Source organism: Panulirus ornatus, chromosome 7 (assembly GCF_036320965.1).
Source record: "Panulirus ornatus isolate Po-2019 chromosome 7, ASM3632096v1, whole genome shotgun sequence".
Classification (NCBI taxonomy): Eukaryota; Metazoa; Arthropoda; class Malacostraca; order Decapoda; family Palinuridae; genus Panulirus; species Panulirus ornatus.
The window spans coordinates 35,234,297-35,258,854 of NC_092230.1; the positions used below are offsets into that span (position 1 = coordinate 35,234,297).

A 24,558-nucleotide genomic window follows, 5' to 3' on the forward strand; every position below is an offset into this window, starting at 1 on the left:
TCTTCTCTTATACAACTCCCAGTCATTTGCATTCCTTTGTTGTAAGTACTGCCCAAATGCCCCTCTTTTCTCTTTCACCAACAACTTTATTTCTTCATCCCACCACTCACTACCCTTTCTAATCTGCCCATCTCTCACCTTATACATGCCATGTGCATTTCTTGCATATGCCATCACTGCTTCCCTAAAAACCTCCCATTTCTCACCCACTCCCCTTACTTCATTTGCTTTCACCTTTTCCTATCCCACACTCAATCTTTCTTGGTATTTCTTCACATAAGTTCCTTTCCCAAGCTCGCTTACTCTTACCACTCTCTTCTCTCTGACATCGTCTCCTCTTTTTCGAAGACCTCCATAAATCTTCACCCTCACCTCCACAGACAGTGATCAGACATCCCACCAGCTGCCCCTCTCAGCACAATTACAACCAAAAGTCTCTCTTTTACATGCCTATCAATTAATATGTAATCTAATAATGCCTACTGACCATCTCTCCTACTCATATATATACACATATATATCATCGAGGATGTAAGGCATGTGTACATGTAGGAAGAGAGGAAAGTGATTGGTTCTCAGTGAATGTAGGTTTGCGGCAGGGGTGTGTGATGTCTCCATGGTTGTTTACTTTGTTTATGGATGGGGTTGTTAGGGAGGTGAATGCAAGAGTTTTGGAAAGAGGGGCAAGTATGCAGTCTGTTGTGGATGAGAGAGCTTGGGAAGTGAGTCAGTTGTTGTTCACTGATGATACAGCGCTGGTGGCTGATTCATGTGAGAAGCTGCAGAAGCTGGTGACTGAGTCTGGTAAAGTGTGTGAAAGAAGAAAGTTGAGACCAAATGTGAATAAGAGTAAGGTTATTAGGTACAGTAGGGTTGAGGGTCAAGTAAATTGGGAGGTAAGTTTGAATGGAGAAAAACTGGAGGAAGTGAAGTGTTTTAGATATCTGGGAGTGGATTTGGCAGTGGATGGAACCATGGAAGTGAATCATAGGGTGGGGGGCAAAAATTCTGGGAGCCTTGAAGAATGTTTGGAAGTCGAGAACATTATCTTGGAAAGCAAAAATGGGTATGTTTGAAGGAATAGTGGTTCCAACAATGTTGTATGGTTGCGAGGCGTGGGCTATGGATAGAGTTGTGCGCAGGAGGGTGGATGTGCTGGAAATGAGATATTTGAGGACAATATGTGGTGTGAGGTGGTTTGATCGAGTAAGTAATGTAAGGGTAAGAGAGATGTGTGGTAATAAAAAGAGTGTGGAGGGTGTTTTGAAATGGTTTGGTCACATGGAGAGAATGAGTGAGGAAAGATTGACCAAGAGGATATATGTGTCAGAGGTGGAGGGAACGAGGAGAAGTGGGAGACCAAATTGGAGGTGGAAAGATGGAGTGAAAAAGATTTTGAGTGATCGGGGCCTGAACATGCAGGAGGGTGAAAGGCGTGCAAGGAATAGAGTGAATTGGAACGATGTGGTATACCGGGGTCGACGTGCTGTCAATGGATTGAGCCAGGGCATGTGAAGCGTCTGGGGTAAACCATGGAAAGTTCTGTGGGGCCTGGATGTGGAAAGGGAGCTGTGGTTTCGGTGCATTATTACATGACAGCTAGAGACTGAGTGTGAACGAATGGGGCCTTTGGTGTCTTTTCCTAGCGCTACCCCGCACACACAAGGGGGAGGGTGTTGTTATTCCATGTGTGGCGGGGTGGCAATGGGAATGAATGAAGGCAGACAGTATGAATTATGTACATAGGTATATATGTATATATCTGTGTGGGTATATATATGTATACATTGAGATGTATAGGTATGTATATTTGCGTGTGTAGACGTGTATGTATATATATGTGTATGTGGGTGGGTTGGGCCATTCTTTCGTCTGTTTCCTTGCACTGCCTCACTAACGTGGGAGACAGTGACAAAGCAAAATAAAAAAAAAAAATATCCCTGGGAATAGGGAAGAAAGGATACTTCCCACATATTCCCTGCATATCATAAAAGGTGACTAAAAGGGGAGGGAGCAGGGGGCTGGAAAACCTTCCCTCCAGTTTTTACTATTCCAAAAGAAGGAACCAAGAAGGTGGCCAAGTGAGGATTTTTCCTCTTAGGCTCAGTCCTGTTCTTAACACTACATCATTCATGTGGGAAATGGCAACTATACATATACTGTATATATATATATATATATATATATATATATATATATATATATATATATATCCATACATATTCTCCATTTCCCACATTTGCAAGGTAGCATTAAGAAAAGAGGATTGAGCATTTGAGGGAAAATCCTCACTTGGCCCCCTTCCCTGTTCTTTTTTTTTTGGAAAAGTATATACTTGTGTATATCTCTTTTTAAGCCAGGTATTCCCAATTACCAATCTTTTTTCAGTACACAACTTCACATGCTCTCCGTTTCCATTCATAGCAGTAAGTATCCCATGTGTACAATTATACCCTCAACTCCCACATTACTTACCTTCACATTTAAATCACTAATCACTGACCCAGTCTCAAGCACCAAAAATGCTGACACACTCAACGCTCACTCAGTTGCTCCCAAAACACTTGCCTCATGATATTTCCTCTTATGGCCTGGTGAATAAGCATCATTAATCACACATCTCATCATCCACTTTCAGTTTTACCTACATCAATCTAGAATTCACTTCCTTACACTCTGTCACACTCCTACAACTCCTGCTCCAGGAGTAGTGCTACTCCTTTTTTAGCTCTAGTCCACTCACTAACCCCTGAATTTACTCCCAAGACGTTTCCATACCATTCTCTCCTTTTACCCTTGAGCTTCGTTTCAGTCAGAGCCAAAACATCCAGGTCTCTTTCCTCAAACACACTATCTATTTCTCCTCATCCTGGTTACACCTACACACATTCAGACACCCTAGTTTGAGCCTTCAAGGAGGAGGAACACTCTCCGCCTGACTCCTCCTTCAGTTTCCTCTCTTAGGAATTCAAATACAAGAAGGGTAGGGTTTCCAAACACCCCCGCTCCTGTCCCCTTAAGTCGCCTTATACGCCTTCTCTGACATGCGGGAAATGCAGAGGTAGAATTCTTTCTCCCCTACCTATTATCATCATTATCATAATTATTATCATTTGCTTTACACCAGATATCAAAGACATTCTAGAATTTCCTGTCAGATCATTCCTGTTGTAGACGTCACTATGAAGCCACTAACCTATGTCCCCAGCAGGACTACTGAGGTTCGCATGGCGGGCAGTAGCCCAGCTAGCCACACTCACTATCTCCAGAACAGAAGGAACCTTTTGCGAGAGGCAGTAGCACTGGAAACCTCATATGGAGAGTCCTTTATCTGCTGCAGCCAGGTAAACTCTCCTAGCATACAAGACAAATCATGTGCATAGATGAACCCCTAGCTTCGCCAATCTTACAAAATGGTCCTTTAGTAACACAATCCACTGCCTAACTCAGTCGCTTCACCCCACTCGGATTGTACTGTCTCACCTGGATTTTCTTTTCCAAATATTTCAGGAATGCGTTCACATAATTCTCCTTCTCATACAGAAGGATCTACGGAAGGAGAATGCCCAAGGCGACGTCTCCTATACTACACAATTACAATGAAGAGAATTTTCAGCTGTTTACGCGTGGCTGTATGGATCTACCACTCCAAGATTTATACATGGGAAGCAACAGAGGTATTGGAGGGGATTTAAGAAGGTAGAGATTTATGGCAAGGTAAATGTGATCAGATATGAACAGCTCTACTGTCTATCATATCTGCCATCTACGTAGATTACTCGTGTACATTTAACATGTCAAATCCCATTAAACAACTGGCCAAACCAAGATGACTTGTCCCTGAGACAAGACCTGAGCTAATAATACATCACCATCCACGTGTAGACTGAGTAAATAACACATCAGGAACCATGTGTGTCCTGAGTGAATACCACATCAGGAGCCATGTGTAGTCTCGGTGAATGATACATCAGAGAGCATATGTAGCCTGAGCGAATACAACATCAGGTGTCATGTGTAGCCTGAGTGAACAATACTGTACATCAGGAAATATGGAGAGAGCCACCCCCTTCCCTAAGTCCACACCTGCAGTAAGAGCATAAGTCCCCTTTCCCGACACCCCCCGCCCCTACCACCACGTATCCCACGTCTGACTCACACTAGTGAGATACCACGAACATAATTCTGTCTGTGTCTGTCTGTCTCAAGGACGGAGATAAAACAGTTTAGACGGGATATGTAAGAAATGGAAACTCGAGGATGGATATAAGGAGTTATCAATTATATAAGGGAGAGCGTAAATGGGATGATAAAGAGTAGCGAAGCATAACGTTGATATGTCAGATAAATAAATCATGGTGGAGAGAGACAGGTGATGGGAGGATGGCAGACAGCGTATGTGGACGTTACTGTAATGTACAGACGTTTACCGGGGGATGGCTAGGTACTGTAACCTTATATGTGGACGTTACTGTATTTTACAGACGTGTACCGAGGGATGGGCAGGTACTGTAACCTTAGGGGGAGGGGGAAAGACCGTAATGTACGGTTAGGAAGGGTGGGGAGGTACAGTAAGGTAAGGGAGGAAGGGTAAAGTAAGGCAGAAGGAGGGTAACGAAGGATGGGGTGGTACAGTAAGGTAAGGGAGGATGGAGAGGTAAGAGACGTTGTGCTGGGTAAGATTATGTGGCGTAAAGCAAGTTAAACACTAGACAAAGGTAAGAAGAGTTGGGGAGGAAGATCTGCAGAATAGGTAAACATTTCTACAACAAACCATCAAAGACACAAACGACAAACTAAAATATTAACCCTTCAAAACAACAAAATATTCTCGCCTTCGACTGAACAGATGAATAAATCTCACATCATTAAAGCTGAATAACCCTAAAAAAAAATGTCTATTGAAGGGACAATAAAAGTTCTATAGGTGAAAAAGATGAAAAAGGAGCCTTTGAGAAAATCATGTCTGGCCACCATAGGGGCAACCGCTGTTATAAACATAACAATACAATAACTTGCTCCACTGAATGAAGTAAATTGGCATAACTCTCTCTCTCTCTCTCTCTCTCTCTCTCTCTCTCTCTCTCTCTCTCTCTCTCTCTCTCTCTCTCTCTGAGAACTCAGCAGACTGTACGACACAGAATAAAAGCATGGGGGGAAGATGCATGATAATCTTCGCCTGGCCACACACACTGGAGGAATCACAGACAACAGCTCCGACTAAACACCTCACCACAAGGATCCACCAAATAGCGTCATTAAAGCAGACAAAAATCCCTTCGGAATGTACGCAAAAGGAGACATCAAACGAAAATAAAAGAAAGTTTGGCGAAAGAGGATGAGAAGATTGTTAAACGTCCTCATGAGCGATGAAAATAAAACCTGCATGGAATAAGCAAGAGAGGCATTACAAACCCACCCTAAACACTTGCAGATGAAGCCAAGACTGACAAATATGTAGTACGCGAGACGCCCCAGAACAAGTGTTGTTTTAAGCAAGATGTGCGGTGAGCGCTACGCAGTAGCCCTGCTTACTGGGCAAAATCTTATTGTAAGTACTCGTAAGTAGGTAGGTTTGTACACGTTAGTAGGTAGAGTTACTCTCCTCAGTGCCTTTCTGAGGTTAGGTACAACCAGATATTACCATGGACCACAGTACCACCCCAACCATCACTACCATGATTATAACCAGGACTTCCATGGTCGTCACAACTACCATAGCCGCCTTAAACATGGTCACCATCATGAGTACTGGTCTATCATTACCATCCCTTACCATCAATACAAGCTACAGCCACCATCACTTTAAGATGGTGTTGGAGAGGTCTTCTATCCCCCGCAGTTCACCCCGCGTCCACGGCAGTTGAGCTGCGTCGTTGGTCGACCAAGCTGTTGGAGGCAGACCCACATAGCCCTGGCAGTACCCACCACAGTGCACATACCCAGGGCCTGCTGAAATGTTCTCAAGCGTAGATCTCATAGTGATCCTCACGGCTGCGGGTTACTTAATGAACATTTTGGAGCCTTCAATAACTGTTTTTTTTTTTTTTTTTTTTTTTTTTTTTTTCCCAAAAGAAGGAACAGAGAATTGGGCCAGGTGAGGGTATTCCCTCAAAGGCCCAGTCCTCTGTTCTTAACGCTACCTCGCTAATGCGGGAAATGGCGAATAGTTTGAAAGAAAAAGAAAAATATATATATATATATATATATATATATATATATATATATATATATATATATATATATATATAAAGCTTCGGTGATGTCAGCCGTTCCTAGTGGTCCAGATGCCACACCATGTCGAGGTGGTATAACTTGATACCATTACAACAATAACTACAGATACCACAACCTTCATGGTAATAAACCATACAAAGCATTACTATTTTTCAACATCTACAACGCTCAGAAAAACCACTGCCAGTGTCAACAACTCTACCACAATCCCAACCATCACACTAACCAACATCTAAAAAAAATATTATATTTCTTTATTTTTCCTTTTATAACTTTGTCGCTGTCTCCCTCGTTGGCGAGGTAGCGCTGGGAAACAGACGAAAGAATAGCCCAACCCACCCACATACACATGTATATACATACAAGTCCACACACGCACATACACATACCTATACATCTCAACGTACACATATATATACACACACAGACATATACATATACACACATGTACATAATTCATACTGTCTGCCTTTATTCATTACCGTCGCCACCCCGCCACACATGTAAATAACAACCCTCTCCCCCCGCATGTGTGCGAGGTAGCGCTAGGAAAAGACTACAAAGGCCACATTCGTTCACACTCAGTCTCTCTACCTGTCATGTATAATGTAAAAAAAATATACCAAACAAAAATACCTTAAGCGACTCTACCATACAACACAGGTAACCATTACTACAACCACTGCCACAACAATCAACAACACAACAACCACTACATCATCACAAACTACCATTACTATAACATGACCATTATTATCTACGTCTTAACACTGCCTAACTCTTCATCACCATCACAACCGAGATCACAACACCACCATCACAACCACAACCCCATGGAATCTATCACAGCCGTGACCAATCACCATCACAACCATGACTTTATCATCACAACCATGACCCCATTACCACCAAAACCACGACCCTATCACCACCATCACAACCACGACCCCCCATCATCATAACCATCACCTACAACATACAACTACCCCCATCTCTGGTGTGCCTAACAACCAGTAACCATCCTGCTATCATCATCGCACCTACCATCATTCCGGTCAGCCTTGCAAACAACTGCCACCCTAACAAACAGCTACCACCACCCCCGGCTGAATAACAAACAGCTACCACCATCCCCGCCAGCCTAACAAACAGCTACCACCATCTCAACCAGTCCACAACCATCCCCGCCGGCCTAACAAGCAGCTACCATCAACCTAGCCACCCTAACATGCAACTACCACCATCGCCACCAGCCTTACAGGCAACTATCACAATCCAGACTAGACCACCAAGCAGTTACAATAATCCTTACCATCCTAACAAGCAGCTACAACCATCCCGATCAGCCCAGGTAGCTATCATCAACAAATCTACCACCATCCCAGTCCAACAAGCAGCTACCATCATCCCAGTCCAACAAGCGGCTACCACCATCCCGGCTAACATCGTCCTGGTCTAACAATAAGCTACCACCATCTCATCACAACAAGCAGCTAACACCGTCTAGTTCAACAAGCAGCTACCACCATCTCAGTCCAACAAGCAGCTACCAGCATCACAACTACCACCATCCCGGCCTAACAAGCAGCTACCACCATCCCATACCAGCATGTATCTGCCCCACGCGCCATGACACTGCTACACTCTTTAATGATAAGGTCGAGTTTCCTTGACCATGTAACGCCAGTATCGACCCTCCAGGCCGTGAGACGTCACTCCCTTTTCGTTGTGACACGACTGTCACAGGATGCCGGGTGACGGACGAATTCTGGCGCGTCACCAAGTGTGTCACGTTACCGTGTGTGTCGCGTTACGGACTCGGCGAGTCACGCTGCCTACTGTCTGTTACGCTAAGACTTGCCTGTTACAGTGTTACGTGCGTCACCACATGACTTTACTGTGTCAAGTTATGGCTTGTCTGTGTCAAGCGCCACATAAAGCGACAAATAACGTGACGGTGTGACGGAGGAGCGTCACACTAGGATCTGTGTGGGGATGTGACTATATGGTGTCACAACTCACGTTACGGACACCAACTGTTGCGTTATGTAGTACCACTAACGTTATGAACTGCCACTACCGTTGTGAACTACCACTGACGTTATGAACTGCCACTGACGTTATGAACTGCCACTACCGTTGTGAACTACCACTGACGTTATGAACTGCCACTGACGTTATGAACTGCCACTGACGTTATGAACTGCCACTACCGTTGTGAACTACCACTGACGTTATGAACTGCCACTGACGTTATGAACTGCCACTTCCGTTATGAACTGCCAATAACGTATGAACTGCCACTTACGTTATGAACTGCAACTAATGTTATGAACCGCCACTGACGTTAACATTGTAATATTATTAATTAAGTGACGTTATAAACCAATTGTGTGTGTTTTCCTCCTGTTACGTTACGTGTTGTATGCGTCACGTTACGTGTTTCGTAACGGAACCCTCCCGTAACGCTTCTCCTCTCCCCGACACTACACCAATAATATAAAACTTTTCCCTTTGAGCACCCGTCTTCCCTCACCCTCACCCCTTACACATCATTTCTCTAGTAACGGAATTTTTAAAAGTAAATAATAAGCCGCTGTAGAGATGACTATCACAATGGCTCTCAAGCCATCATAGTAAGATGGCTTAACTCAGGATGACACACTCAACTAAAACAAAAGAATAATTATAAAATTAATCTTATTCGGTTTACGAAATATTACATTTGACCATCTCCAAAACTGTTTGAAGAAATCATGTCATATAACATGACATCCAACAAAGTGAACACATTTTTTTTTCCTAGCCAAAAATAATTTAATACGAACTTTAAAAAGGGAGATTCTTCGTTTTCTAACAAACTTTCAGATGCAGACGCGCGAGTACAGTTGGCGATTTGTATATATATATAAAAATAGATTAAGAACGAATAAATACATGGTGCGCACGTCCAGTCATGATGTACACCTCAGGGGTTATTACCCGGACTTTTAATTGTCATTAGAAAATACTTGATGAAGTAAGTCTTTGAGGGTCTTCACCCCACCACAGTCCGCGCTGGGCTGGACTCAGGCTGCTGGACGGGGTCGCTGGTCGACCGACCAAGCTGTTGGAAGCCACAGCCCAAAAGATGGATCAGATCAATGTGAATTTCATCGGCAGTCGTGTTAGCTGTGGCTACAATTTGTTCCCGTCTATGCGTTCTGATCCTCTGGCACACAGCAACAGAAGAATATCGTGGCCGTGAGGTCAAAGTTGAAGATCCATCCCAGGTCACTGGAACACGTCAATCAGCCAAAGTTCACTGGGGTCAAGTTAGAATCATGTCAGTAACTGAATCGAAATATAATGATCCTGTGTCTATATAATTTTCAGAGGTAATTTATGGTATTTGAGAGTTTACATCAAGTTCGGAATATATATATATATATATATATATATATATATATATATATATATATATATATATATATATATATATATATACTGGCTGGATCCTTGATAAATGAGTGAATTATGATGGAAAAGAAAGACAATGAAGGAGCTCATTCGCTTCATGATTCGGCCAGTATGTCATCCTCAGCGAGAATGATATAAAAGTCAGTACAGACAGCATGTTATATACCCCCAGTGGATCATATATATATATATATATATATATATATATATATATATATATATATATATATATATATATATATATATATATATACACTTCCGAGAGATCATCCCATGTTGCATGTTCGTGACAACGATAAAAGAACATGACACATTCATAATTCATAATGTGTAACACTAGTGTTGCTCTGCTCGTTATTCCTGGGTTCGGGAGAGCAGTGTGTGTGTGTGTGTGCGTGTGTGTTATCGTACGAGTCAACATCGCTAACATCGCTAACCGTCATCTAGTTCGCTAAGAACGAGCGCCAAGTAATGCGCGTACTCATATGATGTTATCTTATCATTAGTTGTCCCCAGTTTCAGGTCTTGTTACCTGTATTATTACTTAAACTACAACTGCTAAGTATTTCTCTACCCCAAAATTGTTATTCATATAGTTACCAGAAACAAACAACACTGTTTACAGTTTACAACACAATGTTGTGAAGACAGTATTGCTAATGGCCGTAAGTATAATCATCTGCAGTGTTGCCATCTGACCTCACAACGAAACTGTTAAGGAAATGCAGCGTTACCAACGAAACACCGACAATATTACTAACGACACCTCCTGACAGTATTGTCAATATATTTTCTGTTCATCCAACAGCCATCGTAAAGTACAGTATTACCAATGAACCCCATCCCAAAAGTGCTGTCAACACACCACACAGGACTACTCTCGACCACCATAAACTGCAGTATTGCCAATAGACATCCGACTCATACTACTAATACTTGGCTGGTACACCGTTGGTGGGTACCATGACACGCACTTTTAACCACCGTCTACCAGAACCACTAACCATGAGCAGCGATACCAATGAGCAAATATCTACCAATTACATTGCTTCAATCGGTAATCCACACAGTATTACCAATGAGACTCCTCACATTACAGTCAACATTTTCAAGGTTTCTAAAATGGCTATCGAGACAGTATTGCCAGTAACCTTGTGTATATAATACAATACCAACGGACATTAAGACAATATTACCAATAACATTGGAAATGTTAATAATGGATACGCTTAGTGTTACCAATAGCTATCTGAAGAGCGCTGTCACCAAAGGCCTTTATTACATGATGACCTTTGTCCACCTGAACGAGCAGTATTGCCAGTAAACACTGGAAACATTACCATAGGTCATCTGGTACAGTGTTGCCAATAGACTTCTATTGTTCAGTATTACCAGTGAACTCAACATGCAGTATTACCAGTATTGAACTTGACATGCAGTATTACCAATAGAAACCATAATGCTGGGGTTGGCGGCGTCAGGGTGGAAGGGAGGCTTGTGTTTCTTAAGCAACATCACTTCCTGCTTGCGAGAGGCTGCCCTGGTGCAGTGTCCAGACGACAGAGCATCCCGGGCGGTGGTGGCGTACTGAGCCACACCACCACACCCGCCATGGCCAAACTCAACACACTACCACTTCTTTCTGGGATTATCTACCATTTTAGTCCATCCACAGCCAAGTTAGCAGCCTCCTTGGCCGCTTATTTGCCGATTTTTTAAATATATCGTACTGTTTTTCTTGAAAATTGGTTCACTACAGCCTAGAAGCACCAAGGGAGGAATTTATGTGTGAAAAGCACAATGAGAGGAGGGTTGTAGAACTGCCCAGACGGCTACTAACGGGGGAGTGAGGGCGGATGGCAGCGGGGCGGTGGTTGTGGTGGGTGCCGGGGAGGCCCAGCGTGTCGTACCGAGGGGCGGATGCGTGGGAATGGACACCTGGGAACACGTGCACTCCGCCTCGTCCGTGAGATTTTGGACGTGTTTGCTCCTCCGACAACTGGATCTGTCTGGCCGCGTCCGTTTCCCCCAGAACAAAGTTTCTAACCAGTAATTTGCATATGTATAACCTGGGTTGCTTTGTGGCAGAGGGAGGGAGAGGGAGAGCGGAGGAGGGTTCCCCTTCCGGGACGCCCGCGGACCGGCATCCATTAACAATTACAATGTTCCTCCAAAATACACAGGTAAAGCTCCCGCCTTACATAAATTGAAGAGCTTCACCAGGGTTGGGTCGGCGGGCGTTATGTAACACCTCCAACCTGGCCACCTCGTTACTATTGCCCACACCCTTACTACTAATGTTTCTTGTCAAAATGATGGTTTATTGAAACATGAAAACTACTTACAGGAAATGAGAAATTAATGCAAGTCAGTTCTGGACTGTTTAAATATACCATGTCCCCATGAGAAAGAAAATAAATCATCTAAGTTTAGAAGTAACAGAACCCATACTGACGAATTACACACACACACACACACACACACACACACACACACACACACTAAAATATTTTAATTAATACAAATGTAAATGAATTACAGGATTTTTACTCGAATAAATCTGACTGTGAACTGATAAAACGAAAAGCCATGTGACCACTGTTGACAGAGATGGCCAGAGCAGATCAATACTGCGTTGTCACTAACAAGTGGTGCTGTCATTATAAGTAGTAGTGTTGTCACTGTAGCAAGTCGTAAGGTTGTCACTATGGTAAGTGGTAGTACTGGCAGTTAAGTGGTAGTGTTGTCACTATATTAAGTGGTAGTGTTGTCACTAGCAAGTGGTAGTGTTGTCACTAGCAAGTGGTAGTGTTGTCACTAACAAGTGGTGCTGTCATTATAAGTAGTAGTGTTGTTACTGTGGCAAGTCGTAAGGCTGTCACTATGGAAAGTGGTAGTGTTGTCACTATGGTAAGTGGCGGTGTTGTCACTATGCTAAGTGGTAGTGTTGTCATTATATTAAGTGATAGTGTTGTCACTAGCAAGTGGTAGTGATGTCACTATGGTAAGTGGCAGTGCTGTGTCACTGTAGCAAGTGGCAGTGTTGTCACTATGGCAAGTGGTAGTGTTGTCACTATAGCAAGTCGTAGTGTTGTCACTATGGTAAGTGGCAGTGCTGTGTCACTGTAGCAAGTGGCAGTGTTGTCACTATGGCAAGTTAGTGTTGTCACTCTAGCCGATGGCGCTGTTGTCACAGGCAGGTGGAACTTGGTGTCACACTGACAGGTGGAGCTGTTGTCACTATGGCCAGCCTAGCGGGTAAACAAGATAGCAGACACTGTTTGCACAATAACCGCAGGAGGTGCACACAACTTGTCCAACACACTGTGAGCGTAGACCCGCTTGATGACATCGGATGCAAATATGACCGTTAGTTACGGGCGGCGTAGAGATGGCTTTAGAAAACCTGATCCCAGCCATTACCTGGGCCTCGTCAGGTACTTGGGGAAGAAGCTGCTGCTGCTGCTGCTGCACCATCCTCATCACCGTCATCTTGTGACACCAGAGATCCCTCGTCCCCAGGTTGCAGTTGGGCACCACAACCACATGGAGGCCATCCTAGATGGTACAGACCACAAGAACAGTGCCTTCCCAACCATTGTGAACATTATCAGTAATTACTACACCAACAACATTATCAGTAACCACAACACTAACAACATCATCAGTAACCACTACACTAACATCATCAGTAACCACAACACTAACAACATCAGTAATCACAACACTAACAACATCAGTAATCACAACACTAACAACATCAGTAATCACAACACTAACAACATCATCAGTAACCACAACACTAACAACATCATCAGTAACCACTACACTAACATCATCAGTAACCACAACACTAACAACATCAGTAATCACAACACTAACAACATCAGTAATCACAACACTAACAACATCAGTAATCACAACACTAACAACATCATCAGTAACCACAACACTAACAACATCATCAGTAACCACTACACTAACATCATCAGTAATCACAACACTAACAACATCAGTAATCACAACACTAACAACATCAGTAATCACAACACTAACAACACATTCTTGGTGTAAACACTCGCAGTTGTAAACACTCGCAGTTTAACTCCAGCTCATTTTACAGTTGCGTGATTTGTCTGGTTGTATTTTCAGTCTTTGGTTGCAGTTAATTAGTAAACCGGTTCTATTACTACTACTAATTATAACTATTAATATCATTATCATTATTGGTGACAGTTGCCCGTGTTGCTCTACAAAACTTTGCCTGTGGCAGCGAACCGATATATATCCCAAGGGCTGATCAACACCTGGTCCACTATTGTCATTTGGACAGAGGATCCCATGTGACCTAAGGAAGGTAACCACTAAGGTCATACAGTAGGTACCCGAGCTGGTAAGTGACCCTTACCTTCACAACGGGAAGTCCACCCACGTCTGACATCTGTCATTCAACGATCCACCACAATTCTCCAAGGGCACATCATAATCAACTTGGTGGCCATGCCCACACAATCAACATTATCGGCGTGGTCGACCTGAATGGCTACAATATACTCGCTCATGGGTGAAGCAGTCGGTCAGTTACGCTGTCAACTTACTTCAGATCACAAGAGCGTCGCCCTAGTGGCTGAGCACGTCCCATCGCAACTCAACTAGGCAACTACCTATCTTCTTCCAGATACGCAGCAATGTTTCCCCTTTCTTGCCCCCCAACGACAGCATGGCTGCGCTACCCCAGCAACGCCTCCTCACTCCTGCTGCTCAACCACAGGTGCCGCGGCTGCGACACTTTTCTTCTACAGAGGATCCACAAGACTCAGCGACGACTCACGTCCCCTACAGGACTTGTGCCACGTCTGCCTATATTATATCATCATCTCATCTCACCATCTTGCTTCATCCCGCACCGCCTGCAGCAGCTCGCCCTAAGCTACATCACCTCTACACTTCTCCTTTTAAACATTGTGTTGTTTGTTATGTTTCCACAACCCTCTCTCTGTTTAATAACTACCACAACCAAACTAGTTACTCCAATCGCCAACTGTCAAACCGTACATCACCACGTCAAGATGTCCCCATCAAACAGATGGCAAGAGACCCATTACCACCTGTCAAGAGGCCCTATCACTAGTTGTAAAGGGGCCGTATCACCAGCTGTCAAGGTGCGATCGAGACCTACCCCCAGCAGGTTTACCAACGGCTATGTATGACTGTGTACACGGCAGTCCCTCCGTATTGCAGCGCTCCCGTATTATGTACGTCGCGAGGTGTTGGTGTTAGAGTTTCTGTGTAAACTGGAATTGGGAGGTATGGCTTTGGCGTCTCTGGTGTGTATTATCTCCCAGTTTCTGAGAGGGAGTCTTGACTCTTTCAATGATATGAAGTTTCCAGAGTGGATGTTACAGTAATACCATTGTGTCAAGAGGTGGAATTGCAGAACAGGCAAAGTAGATAGGAGAACTATGAGGAATTCTTTCGTTGAAGAGATGGATAGAAATTGGGTCTTGGAAACATTAAACTTAACCTGATTTCGTCTACTCCACGTAGATCTCCTGTCCACGTCTGAGTTTATCAAGAAAGTTGTGTCGAGACGAGATGCAGATCAAGTTAGAGAAGAAGAAGCAGAACTGAAGGATGTGGAGGAATGCAGTGTTGAGTCGTCAGCATATGGGCCCATTTGGATATTTGCGGAAGAAAGGAAATCGTTGATAAAAAGGAGAAAAAGTGTTAGAGACAGAACAGAACCTTGAGGGACACCGCTGTTGATGGAGAAAGGGATAGAGGCTGATGCATCAACACCAACGGAGACGGATCGGCAATAGGGGAAGCTAGATATGAGGAAGCAAAGTGAGGGAAGGAGGGAAACAAAAGAAGGGAGCTTATTGATGAGACACCCATGCCGCACCCTGTCAAAAGCTTTGGATACGTCAAGGAAACTACATAAACCTCCCCAGAATCTTTCAGTGATGATGACCAGGCAGTAGTAAGATGGGAAAGAATATCACCAGTGGATCTCGCCTTACGGATCAGAGATCAGAGAGAACAGTGAGATTCAAGATGTCGAGGATACGAGAGTTGAAGAAAGACTTAGACTTTAAAAATGGCAGATATCAAAGCAACAGGACAAGAGGGATTAGAACGGTCACCCTCAGTAGAAATACGATGTACCAACGCACGCTTCCAAGGAGGAAAAGTTCTGGTTTTTAAACAGAAGCAGAGCTAATAAGCAAGCAAGCACAGGTGCAAATTCAGAGGCACACTCTTCCAGTACACGGGGATGGATACCATCAGGACCATAAGCCATGCGTGTGTCCAGAGAAAGAAGAACTTATCGAATAGTCCGAAAAGAGTTTACAGGGAGAGGTATAGGATTGGTAAGAGGAGCATCAGGGGGTGAAGGAATGTTAAAGTCATCCAAGGTAGAGTTAGAGGAGAGACAGGAACCAAAGAGAACTGCTATTTCTAAGGAATAAACAGCTATAGTACCGCCAGAACGGAAAAGTGAAGGAAAGGCAGAGCGTGTTAGAGATGCCCTTAGCTAAAGACCAGAAGGGACCCATCAGTGGATGACGAGGAGAGGTTATCACACTTCCTTTAAATAAAGGAACACTTCACCTCACGGATAACGTGCTGGCAGTAATTACGGGCAGTGGTAAATACTAAATGGGAGTCGAAAGAAGAGCTTTTCTTAGCTTGATATCCCTTAACCCTTGTCTGCATGGCCTCAGAACAGGAACGGTTGGAAGAGGTCGTCTTGGAGGAGGAGGAGGAGGGGATAAATGCTTCCATTCCAGCAACAATGACCTCTGCTATGCACTCGGCAGAGACAGAATCACCACCACATACGAGACAATTATTTACCCAAGAAATATTAGACTTAGAAAAGAAGTTTCTGAAGTTTTTCTAGACAACTTTGTTAAGGTGCCAATATTTACGTTTAGAAGGGACTGCTGGAGAGGGAAGGCAGCTATGAAAATAAAAAAGCTACATTTATGATAATGTGGTCAGATGAACCAACTGGGAGCGAGATTGTGTAGCTACAGCGAGATGGGTTTGAGCTGAAAGACATATCCAGAATATTAGGAGAAGAGTGGTCCCAGCGGTCAGGGATATGGGTAGGGTGGGAGATAATTTGTTCAAGATCATTGGGAATGGAGAACGTGAGGGCTTCAATCCCCTCCACCCACCGTATGGGAGGAATTCAACCATACCCTGTGATGAACGGTCAGATCCTCCCTAAAGTAGAGGATCTCTACTTACGGGTGGGAGGATGTCGCAGTCTCATGACATGAGTTCAGGAGAGAGAGAGAGAGAGAGAGAGAGAGAGAGAGAGAGAGAGAGAGAGAGAGAGAGAGAGAGAGAGAGAGAGAGAGAGAGAGAGAATGTTACCTAACATCACCTGCTCAGGTTACACCACGACTGAAGTCCTCTAAGGTGATGTTGTTGTTCCACAAGAACTGCAGTTCTGTAAAGGTGTCTACATTTCACTAGTTGAACGTAGCGCAGCCTTGGGCTACGGGAGGAGGAGCAGAATAACAACAGGACTATTTCCTACACTAGGTCGTATGGTAATCACACGTAAATAAATATTACATGAAGTTTTCCTGCAGTAGCCTCCTAAGGTCGTCTTCCCCTCCCATGGCTTGGGTTGGGTCCACACACTGACGAGACACAGGTCGTTGGTCGACCAATCTGTTGGAAGCCGTGGCCCGCAGGCCCTACCACAGCTTGGCTGGTCTGGTACTTTTTATAATATTTATGCCGGGGTTTCTTCAACTACTCCACCGTACATCCCACAGTGTTTGTGGTGGCTGCAGGCGCTGTGTTGAACACTCTTTCTCTCCAGAGGTTCGAGATGTGTTTTCTGTGTTTATCAACTCTTTCAGTTCGAGTGGTAATATTCCGTGACTGTAGTGCCAACAGGGAAGTATTCATGAGTGTAGGATGCGAACTATGGATGTGGCACGCGTAAATAGTGATATACTTCTGCCACAGGCGCTCTGGAGAATACAGCCTCACTGATTTAATCGTCCTCAGCAGTTCAGATCCTTTACCGGGACAGAATGGACCAGTCATGAAAGGGATCTGCAGACTTTCTGATCAGCAGACACCGCCCGGCTTGTAGGTCGATGCTCGTATGTTGTTCGTGAGAGTACTGGCGTGTTGACAAGCATCATGGCTGGTCTTTCAATTCTTGCTTTGGAAAGTCCCCAAGATCCTTCGCTCCATCTTCTAGGAAGGGGCAAGTGTTGCCTTGTTTCCTTCGCTGATGGTAAAGTCGTCAACTTCATTACTCCGAGGTCTTTCACACTGTTCAGTCTTCATCACAAAGTCTATGTATGTCTGCCTCTTGTTTGTTCTCCCGAGCCTCTACAATCTTGTCATAAGGTCAAGCAACAAAGAGAAGGGTAAGATCTTCCCGCCCTTAAGCCATGTTTTCCTGGGTTATGTTGATCATAAAATTCCACGACTTCCGTTAGTCTTCCTCGTACAACTATCTAAAGATTTTAACGTGTGATGAAACGGTATCAGTCGGGAGTTTTTTTGGGGGGAGGAATTAATTTGCTTCCACTTTAGTGGAGTGGGACGATGTGCGTCTGTTTCAAACTCCCAAGGATGATGCCAGAGTCGAGTCTTTGTCATGAAGATATAGAGCGCTGCTGGAGGAGGTGTTCCATATCTTTGTGAAGAAAGAGTTCCAGGATTCTGTTCCAGGTCGGAGTGCATGGTCATGTTCTTCATGGCCCTTACATAACACTGTGGCGAGACCTGTTATGTGCACCATAAACATGTGAACAATACTGCTTCATATTGCTCTCTTGGTATGTCACTCATCTCCTGGCAATCAACCCTGTATGTGTCATCTCTTGTTAGCGAGCCAATGGAGTTGGCGGTCCTTACTATGCCTCACCTCTATGGGTGCATGTGCTTCGCCCGGAGGTGTCACATCCGTACTAGTCTCATTGTGATCAGAATGTAGGACGTTTGAGCTGGCGTTGCCACAGATTAGCTCCACAGTATTGGTAAACAGAAGGTCATCTGTTGTGCCTTCGCGCTGGTCCTGTCATCTGCTGACTGAGGGGCATCAGGTCAGACATGATGAATATTTCTCTTTTCTGCAGCTGTTCGTCCGAGTTGCTTCCAGTGCATTTTTTTTTTCAGCGCCAATGTTACGTCCTGCTGTTTCCATGTTAGGTCTGGTGGGCTGAAGTGTCCCAAGAAGATTATGCTTGGGACTGGGATTTCCAGGAGGTTAAGTCAGGATTCTGTACTTCTTATTTGTTCTGTACATTCACGTAGTTTGCATTTGATGGCTCATGGATCTGTGCAATGACCAGGCCTTGAGCCTCAGCCTTAACAGATAATTCTCTCACATCATCTGAGGAGTTCAGGCGCTCATTTGTTTGAAAAGAATCTTTTACATACAATCCAACTCCTTATGTTCTTCCAGTCTTGTAAGATCTAAGGATCGTAACGTGAGACACAGACTTCAATATCCATATGATTGCAAATGTTTGTCTGTGTGGTGTGCTAACCCGGCATTTGACCCGATCAGAAGGCCACGGACTTTGTTTATTTTGTGTGCTATACGTCAGTGTATGCTGGCAGACGTGATGGATGTAGTACGTCTTGTTTATGAGCTCTGACGGGCGTGGCAGAGTCTCCCAGTTTTTGCATCATCTCGTACAGGGGAAACCAGAAGTCACTTCCTCCTCTGGCACGTCTCACCTGCCTCCGGCTGACCCCAGTTCTGTGTCTCAGGAGCGGCGTCTCGAGGTACATGGTCCGTGCTCTGCCACACTGCGATCCGACCCTCAGCACTGGTTTAGGCACCGCCTTAACTCTAACGATGATATGCATATTTTTGGGTGGTAAAATCCTCATTCCTCCCTAAAGCGGCAGTTACCATTCTCAAGTAAGTCTAGACTTCTTTTCTTTCCTGTTAAAACTCACATTTTTCCTCAACATGATGAACCAGTCCGGCCATACGTAAAGTTTTCTTCACACGGAATCTACTACAGACTTTGGACTAGACGTGATTTTGTTCCTTCTGTGTTCCGCCTTGCCTCTCTCTCTCTCTCTCTCTCTCTCTCTCTCTCTCTCTCTCTCTCTCTCTCTCTCTCTCTCTCTCTTCGGGTGATGTAGGGGGGGGGGGGGGGGGTTACAGGGCTTGGGTGAACTGAGGAATGTGTGGAAGACAGGTCACACTCTTTAAGGTCAAAGATGGTCTGTTTTGTGGTATAGTAGTCCTGTGGGTGCTGCCTGGATGCGAAGTGTGGGCCTGAGATAAAAATGTTAAGAGTGAGGTAAATGGGTTGGATATGAAATGCATGATGACAATATGTGGTGTGAGGAGGGTAGGTCGAATATGAAATGACAGGGTCACAGACAAGTGTGGTAGAGAGAGGAGAGCGCTTAAGAAAGAGTGTAATGGAATGGTTTGGACATATGGAGTGAATAAGAGGGAAAATGATGACTAAAACTGTATACATGTCAGAAGTGAAAGGAACAAAGAAAAAGGAGGTGGAAGGATGGAGCCAAATACGCTTTGAAGGCTCAGGGTCTGAACATGCAGGAGGGTGCGAGGCCTGCAAGGGATAGAGCGCATGGCTGTGTGCTGTTAAAGGGCTGAATCAGGGTATATGAAGCCGTCGGGGGAAAACCACAGAAAGGTCTGCGGGGCCCGACTGCAGATGGGGGCTCTGGTTTCGATGTATTATACATGACAGCTAGATAGTGGATGTGAGCGAATGAAGCCCCGCCAGCTGGTGCTGTGTACAGTAGCACCATCTCCAGGTGGTACACATCCAGCAAATTAAATTAAATTAATTAAATAAATTATACAATACTGAATGTGACAACTGATGATCAAATCTAATCTTGAAGGTATTAAGGGCGTTGCTTATTCCACGCATCAATAATATCTTTGATAACGTAATATTTCGTACAGTCCAGACTCACTCGGTGACCTCTAAGTTTTAATCCAACTGCTCTCGTTGGCAGCGCAGGCGTTACTGTAAAGCAGTTTTCAATATCGACGTTGTTGAGTCATTTAGATATTTTGAAACATTCTATCTATTTGTCCCGGAGACGCCTCGTGTTTAGATAGAACAAGTTTAATTCTTGCAGTCTTTCCTCATATGGTTTGTTACACAAGGAAGGAATCAATTTCGTTGCTTTTCCCTGCATTTCTTCCAATTTAAGATTATCCTTGCTTATATGGGGACCCATAACTGTACTGAGAGAGAGAGAGAGAGAGAGAGAGAGAGAGAGAGATTGCAGGTCTGGAGAAGGATCATACATCCATTTAATATAACCTAACCTAACCACATTCCAAGGTCTGATCTTTCCCCCCTATTACGCAAGTTATATACACACACACACACACACACACACACATATATATATATATATATATATGTATATATATATATATATATATATATATATATATATATATATATATATATATATATATATGTATATATATATATATATATATTTTATCCTTGGGGATAGGGGAGCAAGAATACTTCCCACGTATTCCCTGCGTGTCGTAGAAGGCGACTAAAAGGGGAGGGAGCGGGGGGCTGGAAATCCTCCCCTCTCGTTTTTTTTTTTTTTTTTTTTTTAATTTTCCAAAAGAAGGAACAGAGAATTGGGCCAGGTGACGGTAGTCCCTCAAAGGCCCAGTCCTCTGTTCTTAACGCTACCTCGCTAATGCGGGAAATGGCGAATAGTTTGAAAGAAAGAAAGAAAGATATATATATCAGTCTTAAATCAATATAGGAATGTCTGGTCCTTTAACATGAGAGTTGTGGTGAACATGAGCAGTTGACACACTTCCAGTGGGACAAAAATATATCAGGTGATGTTGTGGGAAGACAGGCAGTGGGGCACAAACCCTAGGGGTCAGTCATGTGCTCTGGCGACACCCAGGGTGAGTGAGAGGGAGACACACTCAAGGTTCACTCATGTACTCTGGCGTCACCCAGGGAGTGTGTGTGTGTGTATGTGTGTGTGTGTGAGAGAGAGAGAGAGAGAGAGAGAGAGAGAGAGAGAGAGAGAGAGAGAGAGAGAGAGAGAGAGAGAGAGAGAGAGAGAGAGAGACTCAAGCCTCAGTCATGTACTCCAGTGGTACTCAAGTGTGAGTGGCTCCAGTAACAGTAACAAGACGGAGAATTCCTCGCGTCTCACACGTGAAGAAAATCGTCTCTTTCGACATATTTTAAGGACTTTAATGGTACCACCATGTGTGTGTGTGTGTGTGTGTGTGTGTGTGTGTGTGTGTGTGTGTGTGTGTGTGTGAGTTGGGGGTCTGGTATGGGGTGGTGACGAGGGTGTGTGGTGGGGTGTGTAGGAGTCTGGTGTAGGGTATGTAAGGGTGCCTTGTGGAATATGGAGGCTTAATCCCACTAGTAATAAATTGGCCGAAAAATGAATTGAGATATAATTTCCGATAAATACTTTATTGACTGATGTCAACAAGTGACCACGTCTGCGGGACGTGTGGTGTCGTCAGCCCCAGGCACTACCCCCAGGGCTGCCTCGTCTTGGTGGTACATCACACTGAGGGAGGAGCTGACAGTAAAATCGTGTGACCTCATCTGACTTAGAATGAAGTCGAAAGATCATCAGCTGGACACTTTCGATCTTAACGGCAAAAAGAAGTCCACTTTTATTACAGACATGGTGACGTAACAGTCAAGGAGTTTGCCAGCCACGCCCACATAACTAAACCCTTCAGGCCCATCGGCGTGGCTGACCTCATCTTCCCTAAACTACTGCAGCAGCCAGAGGGAGCCTGAGTGAGTCAAGTAGTTCTTGGCTGAGACACACAAGTGTGCAAACCAACGCCTTGGTGTTTCCTGCTGTGACAGTCTGACTCTTGAAGCCATAAGGGCGTCACCATCGTCAGTAGCAGCACAACATGCATCGACTCCCCGACCTTTTATCTTCCTGGCAGGGCTGTGTGGTGCTTGATCTCCTAAGGCCACAGTTCGCAGAACTGATAATGGACATCGCTAACGTCCATTTCGAGGAGTACATAGCCCTCCTGCAGGAGAAAACACAAATGGTAGCCGCCCACTAACTTTCGACTCTCTCTCTCTCTCTCTCTCTCTCTCTCTCTCTCTCTCTCTCTCTCTCTCTCTCTCTCTCTCTCTCTCTCCTTTATAAGCTCCATGAGACCAGCCAGCCACACATCTCTTCTACATAATGACCGCCTCTCACCTACGGCACAAGACCATCAAGGGAACCCTGCCAACCTCCACCTCTCTCACCTTCTTAACATATTCCTGCACTGTCAGTAGCACCTTCGCCTGGGCTAATCACCTCTGTACGTTATCTAATAGAGTACTGTAATGATGTTGTTGTTGTTGTTAGACGCGTTTCAATGCCCCTCCTTCAGTCGGCACCGAATCACAAAAGAAGAATTAGACACTACAAGAATACTCCTAAACTTGTGACCTCCAAGGGAGAGATTCGGACATGTTCATACAGCGTTATCTGTTGACCTCCCGCGACCCGCCCTTGCTCTCATAATCTTCCTCCCTCCCCCACCATTCCAGCGGCGTCCCACACCAGCTTCCTTACCCTCTTGTCTTTGACAGGTCCAGGCAACACTCCACAACCAGACTGATAATCCAGCAGTACCCAGGTGATTTTGACACCTTCCTCTGTCGACAAGAGCAACCGCTCCCTGGGACAAAGTCTCCTGTCACAGTTCCGACAGGATTTTTGCTACGCCTTCCCCTCCTCCATCTACAGTAACTGCCTCCCATTTGCCACACCAGCACCACAGTCGCGAGACTTTAATACCTTATACTGCAGGACCTGGGAACCTTGGCATGCTGCCACTCCTCTGACAACTGCAACATGAGACCCACACAATGACCACTTCGCTTAAGGAAGTCCCATCTTAACAACCGCTAAAGTGTTTATATTGGGGTGGCTTTCCAGTGTCCTTAACCACGACACTATCACTGGCAACTGCCTCCTCTCAACGACGGTACCACCAGTGAACGTAGGTTGATGGATCCAAGCTCACAGTGCCATGTATCAAGCACCTGACAGTAACTTCGTGTGACTTCGTCACCTCACCTGGACTGTAGTCAGAGATCAACAGTTGGACGCTTTCGACCCCAACAACAGGAGTGGGTCAGCCCGCACAGACGTGCTGACGGAGAAGTCAACGAGCTTGGCGCCATGCGCACACAATTACACAATTACTGCCCCATGGTGTGGCTGACCTCACGTTCTCTTAACTACTGCAGCAGCTGTCACCGTAGTCAGTCAAGGAATTCCTAGCTCAGACGCCCAAGTGCCTTGACGTCTCCTGTCATGACACTGTGACTCTAGCTGCCCTTGAGGATTCATCACGTCAGCAGGAACCCATCCTGCAACTCCTGGCTGTTCACCTTCCCGGTGGAGCTCTGTGGTTCTTCACCTCCCAGCGTCCTTGTCCTCCGGAAGTTGAGACATCGCCACCATCCCCTTGGGCGAGAGGCATCCCACGCCTGCCTCTCTACCCCCTCTTCTCTTTGAGAGGTCAAGCCTGCTGATCCAGAAGCCCTCCAGGCGACTCGAGACTTCCTTCTCCACCAACAAGGTTCCCCGGAATGTTTGCGACCCCCGTCTTCTACCACCTCACGGTCTAGTGCATCTTAGGTAAACGTCTTCCCCTGCGGTACCCAACTCCCATCTGCCGCCGCTGCGGCAACCCAGTGACGGGTCGTGGCTACCTCTGCTGCAAAACCTCGAGGCCTTGCCGCGAGTAATCTCCCTTAACAGGACCAAGGAGATGCCTCTAACGTGACCTGACCTCCGGTGGTTCCATTTCCTGCCAGCAGTGGACGACGA

The 24,558-nt window shown here is 45.0% G+C and overlaps 1 protein-coding gene across 7 annotated transcripts in view; it reads right to left on the reverse strand.

The window, feature by feature from the left end:
• Positions 1-24,558, reverse strand: part of LOC139749519 (protein CBFA2T2-like) — a 330,017-nt gene that overhangs the window by 53,360 nt on the left and 252,099 nt on the right. The window contains exon 1 of one of the 7 annotated variants that reach the window (XM_071663477.1): positions 11,142-11,525. The exons of 3 other annotated variants lie outside the window; for them this stretch is intronic. In XM_071663477.1, the coding sequence (XP_071519578.1) occupies positions 11,142-11,211 (70 nt within the window). In that variant the 5' untranslated portion in view covers positions 11,212-11,525. Of the gene's footprint in view, positions 1-3,196; positions 3,445-3,483; positions 3,557-5,776; positions 5,817-11,141; positions 11,526-24,558 lie in introns of those variants that run through there. 3 more of the 7 variants (XM_071663479.1, XM_071663481.1, XM_071663480.1) reach the window with 3 other exon arrangements.